General features: G+C 43.0%; 1 protein-coding gene across 4 annotated transcripts in view; it reads right to left on the bottom strand.

The window, feature by feature from the left end:
• Window positions 1–12,035, bottom strand: part of COL15A1 (collagen type XV alpha 1 chain) — a 268,400-nt gene extending 256,365 nt beyond the window's left edge. Inside the window, exons 1-2 of one of the 4 annotated variants that reach the window (XM_075921580.2) lie at window positions 11,735–12,035; window positions 11,552–11,634 (exon numbers count right to left, since the gene is read on the bottom strand). In XM_075921580.2, coding sequence (XP_075777695.2) covers window positions 11,552–11,634; window positions 11,735–11,745 — 94 coding nt within the window. In that variant the 5' untranslated portion in view covers window positions 11,746–12,035. Of the gene's footprint in view, window positions 1–11,551; window positions 11,646–11,734 lie in introns of those variants that run through there. The other 3 variants (XM_075921581.2, XM_075921579.2, XM_089776466.1) reach the window with 3 other exon arrangements.
• Window positions 12,036–20,520: the final 8,485 nt, after the last annotated feature.

Genomic DNA, 20,520 nt, shown 5'->3' with positions numbered 1-20,520 from the left:
CCCTTGGGCATCAGGGCTCCAAGTCTCAAAGAAAACATGATCTGAATCTTTTGAACAATGTTCCCAGGAAGAGTATTAACTTTTAAAAAAAATCAAACTTCTAACTGAAAAGGTTTTACCGTCCTTGGCGATAATTAATACCAAAGATTACTACAAATGGACAGATTATAGGAAAAGAATCTCTATTTGTCCCATTAACTTTGTGCAACTGACAGCACTTTGGCCCCAATCCTGCAATTTACTGAGTGGGGCTTGATTGTTTCATTACTGTCCATTTTTCAGTGATATGAGAGTGAAAAAAGCATTTTTTGAAACCCACGGTTGTAAAACATCTCAAATTGGCTATTGTAAGTCTTGAAATTACTTTTACAGTCATTTTGTTAAACTGACTAGATTGAAAGTTCCCAGTTTCCCTCGCTTTTATTTTTTTTCCCCCATTTCATTTTTAAATGAAAGAGTCCAGCCATTTGCAGAATCATGAGAAGCTGTTCCTGAGCAATTTCCATCCTACGTTGGTGCATATTGTGCTGAATCTCTCACATGAAAATTTGCTGTCCTGAAATTTCCAACAAATTTTAAACTCAAAGAGGCATGGCTCATTTGAATAAACTTTGGATTAGACAATAAAATCCCATATTTATTAAAAAGGCTTTTACCCTCCAGAGTCCTGTGAGACATCAAGATCATGTGACGTAGATCTGAAGCCGTCTGGTAATAATACACAAAGGAGCAAATTATGCCCCTGCAGCCACAGAGGCTCATTTGGCAGCAGAATTGCAGGAACTTTTGCCTTGAGAGTGCAAAATGCCTGGGGAGCTGAGGTAAGGGGACATCGCCCTTAGCCTCAGGGAGCAGTATTCTGTGGGGACTTTCTTTGGCATGTGAAAAGGGACAGAGCCAGGCCACCGCACCAGCCACTGTGCAACTCCAAAGCCATTTTGCAGCCTAGTGAGAGTGGTGTGTAGTGAGGAGAATTCTTTATTCCTATCGCCTGTACAACAAGTCAACATACCCCCTAGTATCCAAGCTATGCATTGCTACTCAGGCTTATTGCATAGGTTTCATTTCACCACTGACTTATGCACATTAAAATGCAAGTAACTGCACGTTACTGCACCTTCATTCCTCCTTTATTTGACTGGAATGAATCTGGCACAGCATGGCTCAAAATACTGCCTAGATATCTTTGCACCAACCGTCACGTCATGGGTAGGCCATGTGGGAGAAAATTACTGATGACCTGAACAGATTTGTTGTGGGAAAATGCTCCAAAAGAGACCATATTAATGGTCACAGCCTGTTTCAGATACATTAATGGACCGGTGAAAAAAATTCTTTGTTTCAATGAAACATTGACTAGGCCCAACTCCCTGGCTCTTTTGCCCAAGCAGTGAAGAAGTAGATGCATAGGGTCTGCAATGAGCCCTACTGGGTTTAGTTTGGAGGTCTAGGCTGGGATTTCAAAAGGGAACAAGACCTAACTCCCTTAGGTGCTCTTTGAAAGTCCTAGCCTAGACTGAAACAGATTGTCGCTGATTTCCTAAGAGAAAAAAATGCAAGTTACTGTGGAAGAAAAGCAGCATGCAAATACTACACAGACTATAGAGATTAGAACTCTCTCTTTTTTTAAAGCTACCATATGTGCGCCATGGAGATGTATACGCTAACATGAGAAAAGACACAACTTTAAACCTCACATTATCATGCTTATAAATCTACAGACATCAATATCTATTGGAGTCTTTGACAGTGATTCAATATCTTTACAAATGGGTGTCCATGCACAGTAGTAACTACTGAACCAGAGACCCAAACACAAACTTGGTGTTAAAGTAGCCCCTTGGCTCTCTAATTCCCATTGGCCAGCCAGGGGTGAGCAAGGATCGATTGGCCCCTATGTTTCACTGTCCCATTAATATAATCCTTTTCCCAAGCTTTTGGGACCTTCTAACCTCTTTAGCGCTGCTGCCCCCTCCTCTTTGTAGTTTTCATGTAAGAGCTGGTGGGAAAGGGGGAAGACTGAAGGTCTGACTGGAGGACCGTTTCGAGATCTGGAAGGAATTTTTCCCTCCTGGACTGATCTGTTAGGTTTTCCCATCTTCCTCACAGAATAATGGAGGCATTGAAAGGGGCAGAGCTTGGAAGTGTAATATCAGAAATATACAGGAATGTTAATTCATCACATTGCAACTTGTAGCCAGCCTCCAGTATGGATAAAGGCTCAAAAAGCCCAGCTCCCAGATGGTAAACAAGACTCATGATTTCATTGGTGGACCGTGATCCTGTAAGAAGAGGAGACCTGAAGTTTTTGTAGGCGTTCCTGTAGCCCCACACAGATGAATGGCTGGTATGTGAGAGATGGGCCTATAGCCCCAGTCCTCAGTGTTAAATTAACATAGGTGTGGGCCTACCATTTAAATCCATCCCAGGGTCTGTCTTCTTCTGTGTCTCCTGATGAAGCCTCAGCTACTCCCTTGCCAATAAACTGAAGTCCTCAAAACAACTCAATTAAATATGCTCAGAGAGCATGACACAGGTGAAGGATCTCTGAGGCTACCTGTGCCACACTCAATGCATTTTTGGCAACCCCCCATTTCTGGCGTGGGTTTAGGAATAGGATGGCTGGAATATGTTCTCTTACTGTGATAATTAAGCTACTATCCAGAGTGTCTCACAATGATGAATGTCAACCTCAGAGCAAATGGTCAAAAGCAGGGCAGACACCCTAAACTGGTAATATATTCTATAATGGGATTTCACCAACCCCATAGCAAATGTGAATCTATTATATGCACGTGCACCTCTACTTGTTTCCCCACAAAAGATTTTAGGAACCTTCAGCTGCTCAGATGAGCAAGTTAGCCAATATGCTGGGTTTTGTCCTGAGCAGCTATTGGACAAAATGCAGCACCAGGTACACTAATCCATTTAGAACAGCAAATGATAGGGCAAGTCTTAGTTAGCAAATTTGTTCCACAGGTGTTATCAGATCTTTCAACTGTTTATATAGATTATCCTTATTAATTCTCTCCAAGTAAACTGGCTCTGTCTTGATAATGATAAGGAAGGATTTTAACAACTATGAAATCAGAACAGGCAGTATATTAACAAGTTGCACAGCTGCTAACACCCTGAAGACACTTTTAAAGATATGAATTGACTTATTTAATTTAGACTGAAGTGCAATTTGATAATGTCCAAATGTTCACTTTGGAGATGGAACAAGATTAGAGGCATCTGCATTATCTGTATGAAATACTGTACAGTACTCTTTGCAGTCAAGCTTTACTGTAGTTGTTTCCTTTCTTGGAAGAGAAATGAAAGAAACAGACCATTCCTGTCAACATTGCCATCATTACAGCAGTGGATAATGAGCCTGTTTCACGCATATATAATTACTATTTACGTGCATTCTTTTCCACACCCACTGCATTGGCACACTGTAAGCAGAAATACAATCTGCCTACATATTTGAATTCCAGCAAGGTGGCCAATAGTCAATGCGAGTCAATAATCTGGAAGGCTCTCTTTAGAACTGAGGGTTCACTAGGACAAAGTTTATGTCAACAACCTAGTAACAGCCATTCTGTATACCCAGATCCAAGGAAAAAAGACAAATATTTACTTTCTGTGAACTGTTGCTGAGCGTATTATTTACAGCAGGCCAGCACTGGGTAGCTTTGTTAATAATAAAACCCAGATGTTGATGAAAAAGCTTGAAAGCTCTTTAAAAGTAAGAGGACTCAGACCTAAAATATTTAGATACCGTATGTGGTTCCACATTTGCAAATCACTCCTTAAATAAGCCCATCTTCTTTTGCAGCAATGTCTCTGAAGTACTGTATACCACACTGAAAGGCCCAGGATATTTTGACATCTAGAAGAATGAATGCGGCTTTGTGAAGAAATGAGAGCAAGATGATTAAAAGGCTCCCAATGTTCAAGTTTTATCACGACTCAGATTCAGCATTCACAATCGGCAATTCCAAATCTGATGCCAAGATTGGGAATACATCACCATCCTAGAGGAGGCCAGGTTCTTTCACCTCCCATTGACTTTAAGAGCAGTAGAAGGTGCAGGCTTTGAGTAACCAACGCCACTTATTGACATCAAGCAGAAGGTAGGGGATGTCATTTTTCAATGGCGAAACAAGAGGCATTGTTATGACTTGGAAGAAGAAACTCTAACAATCTGCACCTAAATAGCTGGCAATGGCCAATGTAAGTGAATTGGCTCCATCACTTCTCCTTAATAGGCTCTGACACGTCTCTCTACAAATAGAATAGGGTACTATGTGGAGCAAAATTCATCTAGTGCAGTTACCTAGGTTTCCACAATCTGACCAGCTCCACAATGGGTCTGATAACATTCAGTGGCCAATTCTGCCCGGCCCTTACAAGGGTCTGCAGTGGAAAGAGCAAATGATCTTGCTACCCCTTCTGAGCCCACTCTGGAGAGTGCTAGGATTTCTCCCACTCTGCTTCCTCTTGGGTACATATCACCCACCAGGGGACCAAGAGAGGGATGGGCCAGGGATGCCCCACTCATGTACTAACCAGCAGAATGGGGCAGAAGGAGGTGAAAGGAAGTTTCAGTGTGCCTCTGAACATCAGGGCTTAGTCTGGACAGCACTATCTAGCCCCAGATAAATCATTCACTGCCAGATAGGTTTTTCCAAGAATTTGTAAACAGTGTATTTAATTAACTGCCAAATATTCCAACTTCAAGCACTCACTGAGATGCCTTGCATACACTCTGTGTTATGAAACAGTTAAAAGGATCTACACTATCCCCTCGCACAAAAAAACTCTACATTTTACTCACCCTTAGCTCCACGTACAATGAAAACGGTTCTGGAGATATAGTAACCAGATGCTCTGGTAGCTAAGTTAAGATAATGCACTGTGTCATGTGGGAAAACTTGCAATTGTGAAATGTAATGTATATTACAGCAAGTAATTCTTGTCTTACAGAGCACTTGGATTTTACTGTTGTATTAAAATCAGTTGCTTGAGTTTTAGGGATTTGATTAGGCCATTTAAGCAGAGTTCACAATGAGGGGGTACAGTGCCACCATGTCAGGAAGATCACTGCAGACTTTCTGGCATAGTAGGGCAAAATATTCCCTGCATCTCCTGGGCATGCACAGGCTGCATATCCACTGCAATATCCCTTTGAAGGGGATAGTACTCCCCCCATTGGTACAGTCCCACCTCCTCTCCACCCCTTTTTGGGATGACAAAAACCTCCATGGACATAAAGAGGGAGCATGAGCGGTGAGGAGTTATTCCTGCAGTCTCCAAAGCATAGAAGCCCAAACCCACAAGAGGTATTTTGTGGAGGTATTCTTAGCACTTCAGTGCCCACATTTTAGGTGGTCTAGCCAGCCCATGGAATCTACAAAGTCTGGATTAGAAGCCTAGGTCCTCTGTAAAATGCATAGAGACAAGTAGGTGTCTGAGTATGGAGCCAAAAACGTCAGTATGCTAGGCAGAGAGCCACCTAAGCTAGCCAATACCAGGTGCCAATGAGAGACCTGTGCCCTAAACCCTCACTGGGTCCTGGCTGGAGAGAAGAACCTAACTCACCTTGGAATTCAGAGCCTGGAATCCACAGCTGGGAACTCCTCTTCTGGAGTGAGTCACCTGTGTGGTTTCTTGCAAGAACAGTGGCAGTGCACAGCTAACTCCACACACTATGGCCAATTTCCCTTATTTTCTTTCACTCCGTAGTCAGGGCAACTCATCCAAGATCTGGCAGATCTTTGTTTAGTTCCACCCTCTGTCTGATGAGAAAGGATTTGCACTTGGGTTTCCCACTTATCAGGTGATGTGCTGCTAGGAATCAGGTCCTGGAGCAGAGCTAGTTTCCATGCAACCTCCTCAGCACAGCTGACCTGCTGCAGGCTGCCTGATTAACCACCCCTCCAAAGTGACTGCACTTCCTACTGCCCCTCTTTGCATCCAGCCTTGTCTCCGTCTTGCCCCCTGCCTTGAACTCCTTGCCTGATACCTTATTCCATTCACTTCCTGGCCTACAGCTTGATCCTGGGCTTTGGATTGTTCTTACTAAGGCTATATGGGAGGCCAATGCTATCCCCTAACAATTGTGCATGGTTAGCGTGCCTATTTGATTAGGCCCTGCAGGGAAGATTGTTGGGAGAACACCTATTTGTACCTCGTTTCAGAATCACACTGGAGCTTAGTGATAGAAATGTAGCCATGTTAGTCTGGTGTAGCTGAAACAAAGAACAGGACTATGTAGCACTTTAAAGATTAACAAGACGGTTTATTAGGTGATGAGCTTTCGTGGGCCAGACCCACTTTCTCAGATCAAATAGTGGAAGAAAATTGTCACAACCATATATACCAAAGGATACACTTTAAAAAATGAACACATATGAAAAGGACAAATCAAATTTCAGAACAGAAGGGGGATGGGGAGGGGGAAGGTAAATGTCTGTGAGCTAATGATATTAGAGGTGATAATTGGGGAAGCTATCTTTGTAATGGGTAAGATAAATGATGTCTTTGTTTAAGCTTAGGTGTAAAGTGTCAAATTTAAGCATGAATGACAGTTCAGAGGATTCTCTTTCAAGTGTAGTCTTAAAAGGTCTTTGAAGCAGGATGCAGGTAATCAAGTCGTTGAGACAATGTCCCTTCTGGTTGAAATGGCAAGAAACTGTTTTTCCTTTGTGATCCTGTCTAATATCTGTTTTGTGGGCATTGATCCTTTGGCGAAGTGTCTGAGATGTTTGTCCAATGTACATAGCAGACGGACACTGTCGGCACATGATAGCATAAATTATATTTCTGGATGAGCAGGAATATGTGTTCTTGATCTTATAACTCACTTGGTTAGGTCCAATAATGGTATCAGCAGAGTGACTATGTGGACAAAGCTGGCAGCGGGGTTTGTTGCAAGGGAAGGTACCAGAGTTGGTATTAGTGTGGTATGTCCTGTGGTTGTTGGTAAGAATCATCTTGAGGTTAGGTGGTTGTCTATAGGACATGAGTTAGGTATGAGATAGGCAGCAGGACTCCTGTCCAAGGCAGTAGTGTGTGTGCCTGGAGAAACAAACATGTAGGGTGGAGATTTTAAAAATTGGGTTGCAGCCCACCCCCGGGTAAGCCGTTGGTGGGCTTTAAGACACTTTATCTGAGGCACAGAGCCTTGCAGCTCCTACTGATGGTGATTCGCTGTTTCCAGCCTCGGGGAACTGAAGGAAGCAGTGGCCCAACCCATGCTGCTTCCCGCAACTCCTCTTGGCTGGAAACAATGAACTGCAGCCAATGGGAGTTGCAAGGCTCCAGGGGTAGGGACACTTAGATAAACAAAGCATCTCATGTCCCACCTGCGGCTTACCCAGACAGGCCCACAACCCAACTTTGAAAACCCCTGATCTACCATAAAAATGTCAGCACTGAGTGATGAGCACTTACAGAGACAGGCAGCACCAAGTGAGGGTTTTGAGGCTCAGTGACACCTTAATTTTTAACTTAGGCACTAATATGGGAGGTTGGGATCTTAAGTCTTTTTGTGGATCTGGGTCAGAGGCTGCAACTTTATTTGGACGTTACATGGGTCATGCAAATAGAGAAGATAACTTACACTCCCCACCTATGTGCACTTTCCTGTGTGAATCTGCATAAGGTCCAGGCATAAGCTGGCTGATGAAGTACCAGGACAGGACCGAGCCATTACTTGTATCATGAAAGTATGACCTATTTATCCTCCTGCTTACTGATGCTACCAAACAATGCTCCGTATCTTGTTTACAAGATATGTGGAGACTCTCAGGGCTCGTCTACACTGGCCCCTTTTCCGGAAGGGGCATGTAAATTTCACCTATCGTCGTAGGGAAATCCGCGGGGGATTTAAATATCCCCCGCGGCATTTAAGTAAAAATGTCCGCCGCTTTTTTCCGGCTTTTCAAAAAGCCGGAAAAGAGCGTCTACACTGGCCCCGATCCTCCGGAAAAAGCGCCCTTTTCCGGAGGGTCTTATTCCTACTTCCGGAGGATCGGGGCCAGTGTAGACGCTCTTTTCCGGCTTTTTTAAAAGCCGGAAAAAAGCGGCGGACATTTTTACTTAAATGCCGCGGGGGATATTTAAATCCCCCGCGGATTTCCCTACGACGACTGGTGAAATTTACATGCCCCTTCCGGAAAAGGGGCCAGTGTAGACGTAGCCTCACAGTTTACATCTTCCCAGATTAACAAGAATAGTTGTATGGGGCTTATTCTGTCACTCTTCCTCTGCACACACACAGGTAACTCTATTGCACTGGGCTCTAAACTACTGATTCCAACCTCAAATAGATGGACAGGGAATGTTAATATTTCCAAAGTTTACCTGCCTACATCTCCTTGTGTAGAATCACTTGATAAAGACTAATTTATAGCAAAGAAAAAAATACACATTTACAATAACAACATGTACAAATCACTGCCAAGAAATAAGCTATAACACAGAAGGTTGTAAAATAAAGTACTTGAGGCAGGACCAAATTGTGGCTCTAAATCATGATCGGCTGGTAGGGAGAGAGAACGAGAGAGCGCAAGGAGAAGCCAAGTAACAGTAGGAAGCAATACCCAGATAATCAAAGGCTAGGAGGAACCAGGAAATCAGTAATGCTGAAAGAGACTTGTAGACATAGTCTGCTTAGAGTTTATTAGTGTTTAGGAAATGGGAACATTAAAGAGAATAAAAGTCAGGCAAATATATTTCTTGGGTTGAGTACCCATGGGAATTGTGTCAGCAGTAGCAGCTAGTTAGAAAGCTTAAAAATTGACAGAATTCTAATCTCCTCTCAGAAACAAGCAGTTAAACCACACATGGGAAAATGTGCATTTATCCGGATGATTACTGAATTACTTGCAAGAACTCTCTATGTATTAATGGGAAATAGTTTCCAGTAGTTTATGGAACTGCTATTATATCTCAGCATACCATTTTGTACAAATATATTTATTACTTGATCCTTATCTGTGCAACAAAGGAGATAACCAGTCAAAGAGCCATGGAAGCAATACTGAAAGAGGCTGAATACTCTGAACTCACATTCAAGTCAGTTGTACGTAGGTGAAGACAACCAGCGTCTTACAAGACTGAATGTAATTTATATTATTTACTGCTCTGTGTCTGGTGGCTAGATCTATGTGTTGCAAGAACTTCATGGTTGGGTTCTTAATTCAGTTAATACTATGCCAGCCTTCTCTCTGCAGAGCAGCTTGGGACCAGGAGAGAAGTCTCTCTCCATAGTCACTGCAGCTCCAGCAGGCAGAGCTAGGGGAAAGGTCCATGTTCCCCAGCTAGGGCAAGTCCAGGTCCATCTGCCCACTGAACTCCCCAGCCAGAGGGTACGTCTAGACTGAAGAGTTTTTCTGGGATACCGGAGGTATCCACAGAACGTGTCTGCTTTTCTGAAAAAAAAATTCGGAAAAGCAGACACGTTTTTTCAGCATCCCTGTAAATCTCATTCTACAAGAAAGAAGGGATGTCCCCAAAGAGGCTTTTTTCCCAACATTTGACCCAGAGTAGATGGGCCAAATGTCGGAAAAGTCTCTTTTGGAAGAAAAGCAGGAAAAAATATGCAAATTGCGCTTTGCAATTTGCGCATCTTTTTCTCACTTTTCTTTGTAGTCTAGACACAGCCAGAGTGAGGAATGGAGCAAACTGTGGACTTTCCCCTCACACTCTGACAAAGGAGAACAGCCAGCAATGATTCCATATGAATTTGGGGGGGCACCCTCCTAAAGGCATCTGGGGAGGCCTGGGGCAGGGGCAGTCCTGGAATGGTGAGGGATGCACCCCCAGCCAGCCCCTTTCATTAGCCTGGTAATTCTGTCACTTTTCTGCATGGTTTTATGCATCATGGTATGCGGGGGGAGGGCCAAACTCCCCTCCCTAGCACAACCAAACCCTGACCTTGCTTTAAGTTATGATCAGAGGAAGCAGCATACCAAATTTGGTGGTCCTAGCTCTTATTGTTTAGGAAGAGTTCTTCAACAAACAGACGGACGGATGGACAGACAGACTTGCTCTCGCTCGCTCACAGATAAACAAATTCTCTCAAATATATGGTAGATTATGAATGTATGACCCCTATAGCCATGACCACATATAGATTTCTATTTATGTTTCATGTCCTATGTGTCTTCATCTGACTGTCCAGTCCAGGATAAACATTTTAATTATTGTATTGCTGCATTTAGCTTTACACGAGAAATAAATCTTCATACGATGCTTTAAGTTTGATCCAAATAGTATATGAAACATACTCTGTACCAACAGAAAATGAAATACATGTAATAAGAACATAAGAATGGCCATACCAGGTCAGCCCAAAGGTCCATCTAGCCCACTATCCTGTCTTCCCACCGTGGCCAATACCAAGTGCCGCAGAGGGAACAAACAGAACAGGTAATCATCAAGTGATCCATCCCCTCTTTCTCCTAGTTTGTTTCCAACTGTAGCATTCATAAATTACATGTGGTTCAGAAACCTATCATACTTGCCCAATATATAAAAAATCTTGCAGTTAGCATTTGCTGACATGGGCATACCTCCCAGTGAAATGAAAGGCATAACTAGCTGCAGTTTTTGCTGTGACATTGCCACACACTGGGCGGCATGCCTCAGTTGGAAAAAAGAAATAAAGGGAAAAGATTTTGAAGAATACTCAGATCTCTAATCTTCAGTTTGTATTTTTCTATGCAGTACTTTTTTAATGCTCCCATTACCTTAGAACGTAGGTGCTGCTTACAAAATTAAGATCCAGAATTAATTCTGTTTGAAGGAGGAGTTAAACTCTTATCATCTGTGCTGCAAAACTAACATTTCAGTCTGTTTGCTTTTTCTCCAATAGCATGTAAACTTCTAAATCAATACAGTATCTTTTAAAATATGCTGAAAGGTGATATCTATATAAACTGTAAGGCTGGTATCGACCATATTACAGAGCTCACATTATATACATATAGAAAGGGATTGTCATTCACAAAAGTAAATGGGTTAGATTTTCATTTCAGCTTGTTAGACAAAAAAACAAAAACAAAACTGAAGAGCTCTGAAAGGAACAATATTCTCAAGCATTCTGGAGCACAAGTTCATACCCAGAAGCAGCATCACAGAATGCCTTTGAAATCACTAAGCACTTGTTCCAGTTAGCACCAGAATGTCAGATTTATCCCCATCTAACTGCTTCCTACTACCCTTCTGCATCTCTGTAAATCCAAGTGTAATTTATATACACCATATAACACATGAAGTGATTTTTCTCTTACTGCACTCTCAGTGTCAAGAGAGCACATCATATGCTCGCTTACATTTTGGGACCAATTTATTTATTTTAGCCTCCCCCACCATTACAGAATGAATGGAAATGTAAGCTCTTAACTTGCAGCAACCTCTCCAAGTAAAGCTGAGAACAGCAGTCAGCAAATAAATTAGAAATGTAAAATGCACAACTATTTTCCACATTAGGAATGTGACTTTCAAAAGAAACCCTTATCCTCAATTTTAAAAAGTGATCTGAGGCGTTTCTTACCTTCTATGACCTGAGCCGTTAAAACAACAGGGAGAAATGAACCCCAGAACAGTAGTAGCAAATTCCAGGGCCACCAGCAATGCCTGGAGCACATTTGCCAAGAAGGAGAAAAAAAAGAGAAAAAAATAAGACTAAAAGTTAAAGGCAGAAATTCAATAAAAAGTAAAAAGTTAGCATTCTTACCTTGAGAGCATTTTTTAAAAGTTTGTTGAAAGACCTTAAGTGGGGAAAATGTTCAGTGATCATGAATTTTTACTTCTGAAAAGAAAAAGTTAACAAAAATTGGAATCTGTTGTCTCCTCCAACGTTCAGACATGAGTGAAACAAAGGCAGCTCTCAAGCTCTCTCAGTGACTCATTGCAATGAGTGCTCCAACTGAAATTTGACTCCTTCTAGATTTTCCTTTCAGACCACTGCCTTAAACTCCTTAACCTTATTCCCTACCTTATTAATGGAGACCCACTTTTGCTGCACCTCCTGTCATTGCTGTCATTTTCCAGTCTTGCATCTAACTACAGAATACATACTCTAACAAATACTGATAGAGTTTCCCCACTCCCTCTCCATCACCTCCACTCCCTTACCCAATAACTTCCAACATCCTTCCATCTAATATAGACAAAACTGTGTATCTCTGTATAGTATTTAACATTTCTCCAAACAGAAAGATTAGCCAAGCTATAAATTAAGCACATTTTAAAGTAATGAATAAAAGAAGGAAGACACACCACCCCCAATCAACTGCAGTATATGTCCAAGTTAACAAGGACGTAAGTGGTACAGTCATCGCAGAGAAATTTCTAATCACATTCTTATCTCTGGCATGTCCTATATTTATAAAAATTCCCTTTTATAAAAATGTACACCCTTAATGTGAATTCAGAGATGATGTCTATATTAATGCCTCTACATATATGTGTATATAGTTATATAATGACTTATAGCCAAGGGTTTTTAAGTTTCCATTAAAAGTGTGAATTTGCCACACCCATCTGACTTTCTGAAAAATGCTTTTTCCACACACCGTTCCTTATGCATAGATCCTCCCCAAAGAAAAATTCTTTGAAAAAAAGGTGGAGGTTAATCAAACAAACTTTTTCCAAATTATAAAACTTTCTTTAGATGAAATTAAGTGCTGTGTATTCTAAACCTTAACGACTTACTAGACATTAATAATTTTAGTTTTTAAATTACCACTCTGCTGGAATAAGCAGAAATTCACACTTATGCTTCCAATAACAACCTCATCACCACTCCCTTAATCCAGACTTCACTTAGGCCATGTCTATACTGGGAGATTATTTCAAATTTACTAAATTTGACTTCTGGGCACCCGATTTTACAAATTCAAAGTTCTGTGCCCTCACTACAGGGAAGAATCAAACGTAGTCTGAGGCAGCCTCCGTTAATGTGGATGCACTACCTCGGACTCAGGGCCCCCAGAAGTATTCTGGGGAGTTTCAGGCGGCTTCCTGGAGGCAAATTATTAGCAGCACTGGAGCAGCCACACTAACGTTATTTCAGACTTACAAGTTCGGGAATAGCACTACTGTATTTGTTATGAAAAGCAGGACTACAGAGTTTGAATTCCACAGACCCTTATTCTGGAATAACGGGGTTGGTAGTGTGCATTGACAAGAGAAACATCCACCAAGAAAGATTTATTTTTCTGTCTATGTTTCCATTACAGGCCACACACTCCCTCTTACTTTGTATTCAGCCTTAACATGAGCTTAGAGATCACATCTCCCTGGATCCATGATGCTACATTGGCCTGGAGGGAGCACATCCATCTTTCCTGTTAGATTACTGACACTACCTTTCTGTCATCTGTATTTCCCACTGTTCCTGCCACCGGGAGTGCTGCAGTAGTGCTTCTCTCTGCTATCCATGGGTTAATATTGCTTTTAAAAAGTTAGATACTGTATAGGAGCATGGGTCAGCTGCTCGGTTTTGCAATATCTTTTTGGCAGTAGCTAATAGGAATTATTGTTAGTGTTATTATGCTTTTTTAAATCCTTCTTTACCAATAAAAAAGAGTTTATGTCTTTCCTAATATACAAACTTTTTCTTTCCCATGAGGAAAGACTACCTGAAAAATCTCCCCCATTGTGGTGCATACTTTTGTCTAGTATAAGTGAATTATACAACTCTACCATACTGAGTGCATCAAGTATGGCATCTCTGTATATCTGCATTATGTTTCTTGCATATGATGAGTACAGACTGAACCTCTCTGATTCAGCACCAGTCAAGTTTGGAGGATGTCAAACTAGAGAATTTGCCAGGCCACTGGAAATTAATATTGTCCAGCACCAGTACCAACGCTTCCACTGTTTACTGGGCTTTTAGAGGACATTTGGGGTAAATTAGAGCTAATTAACAGCACAGAACACTGAGATCTAAGACTGATGACCAGGGCTCGACAAATAATGTAATCTACTCGCCCATGGCAAGTAGATTACAACCCAGAAGAGCCGGCACAGAGCGATCTGCGCATGCGCAGAGCACAGAACTGCGCAAAACCGCGCAGCTGGCGAGCAGGGCTTGCCGCCGCTTGGCGAGCCCTGCTGATGACTATAAATAAACTTTATGGAATGATGGGAGACTTGGTCTGCCAGACCGCAGATGTTGTTGGACCAGATAGTACTGGACTAGAGAGGTTCAATCTGTAAAACTAAGTGAAAAGTATTAAAGATATGGAAAGATGTATATTCTATATACTCATGCTCAGGGCTCACTGAACCGTGGCGAGCCCCGCTCGCCAGCCACGCTGTCCGGCGATCTGCGCATGCGCAGATCACCTGAACCCGGCTCTTCTGGGTTACAATCTACTCACCACGGGTGAGTAGATTGTATAATTTGTCGAGCCCTGCTCATGCTTGACTGATCTCAACTATTTACTAAATATTGTCATTTATTATAAAAGTGTGTGTTGCTTTATATATTTCTCCTTTTCTCTGCCATTATTGGTATAATCAGACTTTTTGCCACTTTTAGTCAATTGGATAGGTAATTTCTTTTTGAAATATGCTATAATAAAAATTGTCCCTAATACGTTATCATTGTTGGCTGTGGCCCCATGGGTTTTTCTTTTATGAAACATTTGGACAGGGAAATGAACAATTAAATAAAGTTGACAGCATGACACAGAACATTTTGCTTGACATTTGTTATGCCTCTCCGTATCTGTAAACTGCTTGGCATAAAGAAAGGGGAAGCCATCATGAATGGTATACATTCAGAAGGGCAAAACAAAAATAGGCAGATTCTGTGACAAACTGTATTTGAAGAATCTCCATTCCAGGAAAGAGTAGAATCAGCACAAATGATTGAGTTCTCTTTACTTTATTAAGTTCTCCGCATCTCCTACTTCTGTTAAATCGGACAATTTCAAATCAAGTGGTTGGGAGATTAGAACATTTATTATCTGGCATTAATAACCAATCTATTTTGTAAGGTAATATCCAAGATGCCAGGAGGTTATTTTACAGAAAGTCTATACACAGGGAATATGCAGATCCATTTCTTACATAACAGCAGCCTAGTTCATGTTGATGAACTACATGAAATATTACTGAGAACACCTTTAATTTCTGCTATACATGTGAAAGTGGATGTCTAACCAATGCTGATTATTTTTAGAGATGCCAGGTACGGAAAAGTGAATGTAATATGAGTGAAGAATCCTTTACAAGGTGACAATGGAGAAGTCAGTAAGCTACTTGTATTTACAATCGCCTTCCTCTAGGAGCTTGATTTCTTGCAGTTTTTGGATTCTATAGTGGTCTCCATGACTATGAAATATTAATAGTTCTTCTGAGTTTCTCAGTCTTCCCTGAGGACAATGAGCCAAATCTACGTGTCCACACAGTTTTAGTCTGGCCATTTTTCACTTCCATTTTAAGCCCAGCAGGAATTCATTGTTCAGAGCAGGATATAGATTGCTTTCCTTCCATTCTTTCTCAAAGTCCAATCTCTATTAGATTTTTCCTGCTGCCTTGGCTCTCCAGGTCTTGCAGTTTGTCAGGCAATACTTTTATTTACTCTGTTGATTATCTGTCTCTTTTAACCAATCTGTTTCCATCTCTGAGCCAGCACCCTTAATGCTGCCATTGCTTATTTCCCCTAATGTATTGTCCACTAGAAGATTTACCTGGCATTGCTTGTGTCCTTAAATCATTACTCTGGGGAGGGGCTGGAGATGAGGGGTTCAGTATGCAGGCTTCCCTGGGGAAAGAGGACTACCCCAGCCCTCTCTCATCACAGCAGTTTGGAGCCAGGTGAGAAGCACCTGTCCATGGCTGCTGCAGCTGCACACAGACACATGGACAAACAGACTCACAGACAAACTCTCTGAAATATATGCAGATGGCTGTCCCTTTCTCCACCTCTGCCTCCTGCTGGCCCAATGGGGTTATAGCTGTCCTGATCTCCATCTCTGGCATCTTGCTGCCTCCCTGTGGTCATTCTACAGTATAACTGTCCTTCCTACCAGACCACTCCCTTTCCATTTTATGAGAAAATCAAATCCAAGGCACCTCCCATTGTCCTGACAAATCAAACCCTTACTTTGCTTTGAATTATGATAAGAGGAAGCTGCACACCAAATTTAGTGGTCCTAGCTCTTGCCATTCAGGAAGACTTCATGAACAAATTGGACTCACAGACAGATGGACAGACATGCAGAAGCACATTTCTAAAATATATAGTAAGATTTTAGCTTTCAGTTTGGGAAACTTTGAGTCCAGAATAGTTGAACAGTGTCTGGTAATTTCTGCTCTGACTGTCCTGTAAGGCAAACAACTCATTATCAGTGTTGGCTTATCCATATAATGCAGTTACCAGTTTTGAGTCCCTAATGTTGCAACTGGTTCTGCACAGAGACACCTGTTACTTGGACAGAGCCTTATAAGCATCAGGATCTTCCTACACAGACTTTATTGCAGAATTGAGGTTCTGTGATGTTTTCTTTTTGAGTGTGTGCACAACATTATCTGTTTTGCCCAAACTTCTGACAATGACCCATTCCTGCCACTGCCAAAGTGCAAATAATTCACACTAACAGAGAAAAAAAGGGAGGGTGGATGGGAACACACAGTTACTCACCTTCTTGCTACTGTTGTTCTTCCAGATGTGTTTAAAAGTCTCAGAGGTAGCCATATTAATTTGTAACTCAAATAAATAAATAAATAAATAAATAAATAAATAAATAAATAAATAAAAAGCTGAAAAAACGAGTGGTTCTATAGCACCGTAAAGTGTGTCTAGACTACACCTCTCTGTTTACAAAGAGATGTAGATTAGGCACATCACAATTGTTAATGAAGCAGGGATTTAAATATCCTGTGCTTCATTAGCATAAACATGGCCACCGCTTTTTTCTAAATGGAGCTTTTTCAAAAAAATGGCAGTCAACGCAGATCTGTCAAAAATAAACCCTTTTTCTACAGATCCTGTAAACCTCATTTTTTGAGGAATACGGGATCTGTTGAAAAAGGGTTTATTTTTTGACAGATTCATGTCTAGACTGCTGTTTTTTTTTTTTTTTTTTTTTCGAAAAAGCTCCGTTTAGAAAAAAGCAGAAGCCATGTTAATGCTAATGAAGCACGGGATATTTAAATCCCTGCTTCATTAGAAATTTTGATGTGCCTAATCTACATCTCACTGTCGACAGAGAGGTGTAGTCTAGACATTCCCTTAAAGACTGACAAAAATATAGATAGTACCATGAACTTTCATGGCCACATCTGAAGAAGAGTGTTGTGTCCACAAAAGCTCATGATACTATCTATATATTTTTTTGTTATTCTTTAAGGTGCCACAGATCTACTTGTTTAAGATTATTTTTTTCCAGATGTATTGTTCATGTCCCTTCCAATCAGGTGCGTACACGCACATATGCACCACAGACAGAAGATTTTTCTTCAGCAGCTAGCCATTGGGTTGGCCTGGGTACCCCGTGGAGGTGTACCTTTATGATACCCAATATAGAGTTCTGCTGACCCACCCACTCCATTTTGCCAATGATGAGTGGCCATTTCAGACTCCAGTTTGCCCCCGGGGTAGGGGCTAAATGACAACTGGGTCACTGAGGCAAGGTAGGTAATCAAAGGTGAGTCACCTACCTACAGGGGGCACTCCAGGGTTGGGAGAGCTAATTCCCAGATAAACTAGCAGGAGTTGCCATGCTGGTGACTGCTCAAACCATTTCAGTGAGGTAGGTGGCGCTCAGAGGGTTTCCTGTTGCCAAGGGGGATTTGTTTGACCCGGTCCAAGCAGGAAAGCTCTGCTGGGTTCAACCCTATTGGCCCAACGTGCCCTTTCCTCATGGCACTCTGGGGTCCTCCTCTCCCAGGAAATCCCAGTTCCTTATTCCTACCTTGCCTCAGTGACCCACTGCGAATCATCATCTAGTCCCTGCCTCAGGGACAAACTGGAGTCTGAAATACTCATTGGCAAAGAGGTGTGGACCTGCTGTCTTCTACTGTCCTGGCTGCTTCCCTGCAGCCTCCCCACAAACCTCTGAATATAACCTGCAGCCTGGGAGATAGGTCAGGCCAGAACTTCCCACCTCTGCCTGCCTTTCCCCAGGTATTCTCTGTAGCTTCCCAGTCAGCCAGGTCCCCACAAATGGAGCAAGAGTCTGAACTCCTCTCTGTCGCTGGCTCTGCCTTTTATAGGGCCCAGCCTGAGCCTGATTGGCTGATTGCTTTCTGCCCTAATTGGCCAGGGTTGCAGAAGCTTCTTCTAGCTAGTTTATAAGCCTCTGCTGGAGTGGGCTATTGCGCCACTATAGACCCAGCCTCGGGAATTACCAGGGGAGAGGCTGGTGCAGGATGACAGCAGCGGTTGGGCCCCTCCCAAACTGTAGCAGCAGGAGCCATGGGGAAGCAGAACAAAGCGGAGCAATTTAAAGACAAACATGAGAACATAAGAACGGCCATAGTGGGTCAGACCAAAGGTCCATCTAGCTCAGTATCCTATCAGCCAAAAGTGTCCAATACCAGATGCCCCAGAGGGAGGGAACACAACAGGTAATCCTCCCATGATCCCTCCCCTGTCTCCCACTTCCAGAGAAACCCATTCCTGCCCATCCTGGCTAATAGCCATGGATGGACCTAACTTCCATGAATCTATCTAGCTCTTTTTTGAACCCTGTTAAAGTTCTAGCCTTCACCACATCCTCTGGCAATCAGATTGCATATACACGTGGGAACTGAATTAAAAGTACAACAGCAGCTTTACTCTGGCATGTCCTAACTTTAGAGGGCTTGACTTTGCCACCTTTTTATTCTTTGTAGGGGAGGAGGGAATGTAATTTCCTAAATGGTTTTGAAAGCAAGCTGGAAAACAAATTCCATCATGTGGAACAATAGTGACCCCAACATTAGGATGTTTAAATCCCCAGCACAGTCTTCCACCACCTGAGCTAATGGAGTAACTGATAGCTACAACTGGATGTTAAAGAACATGTATACCAGCCACAGGGCAGGGAGAGAGAGGGAGGAGGGAGGAAAGAGGATGATACAGAGGAAAGAGGATGATACCGATACTTTGCCCGTAGGTTTCACAACTAGTTCCTGAACAGCAAAGAAATGTCGAGTCCCAGGACTCCTGAGTTCCATTCCAAGTTCTGTAGGGGAGTGTTCTCTAGTGGTTACAGCCCTTCAGTCCTTTACTCCAGTCCCTCTCCCCCATCTCCTATCATCGCCTTCCCTCCCTTTCCCTGAGCTTCTATCCATGAGCCCCCAACTGAAAACAGGGATTTATAATGAGAAGTGTCAGGGAACCTTAACAATAGATGTTGCTACCTGTGACACATAGAATCTCTTGCCTTTTCTTTGGTTTACCTTTTAATTGTATGCTCATTATGAAAGCCAGGGGCAGTGGGTGAAATGGCCCTTGGGGGAAACTTGCCTCAGGTCCCTCCTTCTGCCTGAGACCTGATCCCACTCTCTCCCTTTTGCCTTCCTCTCCTGCCCAGAGAAATCCCACTGTGGCTAATGGCTCCTCCACCCCATCTCTAGCTCTCCTAATCCCAGCCCAAGAGGGCAGGTCTGGTGGCACTCTTGCAGCCCCTCTAACCAGAGCCCCAGCGGCGAGGCAGGCATCAGACAGCCCCAGCTTCCGAACCCCAGGAGGCAGGCTGTCTGTCCCTAGTCCCATCCTGGGACATGCTGGAAACTCACTCCTGGGGGGCGGAATATAGGTGGGGCCACACCAGGATACCCATGATGAAATCTGATATATGCTCAAGGTTCTCTATACAGTGAAATGCAGAGTTAGAGTCATAACAGAATGAGCAAAATGAATTTAATGACGGATAGAGACAATGTATATCATATATATAGTAGCCAGTGTCTGAGAGTCTGTAACGCCGAAATGCTGGCTGTTCCCTCTGGGTGGCCCATGCTGCATGGGGAGTGCAGGGCCCAAACGGCCATTTCCTCCCCCGCGGCAGCCCAGCTGAGCAGCGCAGAAGTCAGCTGAGTGCCACGGTGGGAGGTGGAGGGGGGCAGAGTGGTGACATGCGGTGTGACAGGGCTCCAGGCCCCGCCCCCTGGCCATCAATGTCACCTCCCCGCCCCCCCTTCACCTCCTGCCATGGCACTCGGCTGACTTCTGCGCTGCTCAGCTGGGCCACCGTGGGGGAGCAAGTGGTGCAAGCATGCAGCGGGGGAGTGCAGAGCCCAAATGGCTGTTTGGGCTCTGCTTCCCCTGAGTGAGAGGCAGGAGGGGGAGGAGAAGAGAAAGAGAGAGCTGGAGAGAGAGGCAGGTGGCAGAGGAGAGCTGAGGCAAGGGGGGAGACAGTAGGAGGAAGAGGAGAGAGAGAGAGAGAGACGTAGCGAGAGACCAGAGACTCAGGAAAGAAGACCGACATGGAGGAGAGACCTGAAAATCCCATCTTATAGCGGGCTAATTGGCTAGTATATAAAGAATGGTCAACACATTCATCTTTCAGATAA

This window comes from Pelodiscus sinensis, chromosome 2, assembly GCF_052426305.1.
Source record: "Pelodiscus sinensis isolate ZL-2025 chromosome 2, ASM5242630v1, whole genome shotgun sequence".
NCBI classification, from domain to species: Eukaryota; Metazoa; Chordata; order Testudines; family Trionychidae; genus Pelodiscus; species Pelodiscus sinensis.
This window is presented reverse-complemented; position numbering and strand designations above follow the sequence as displayed.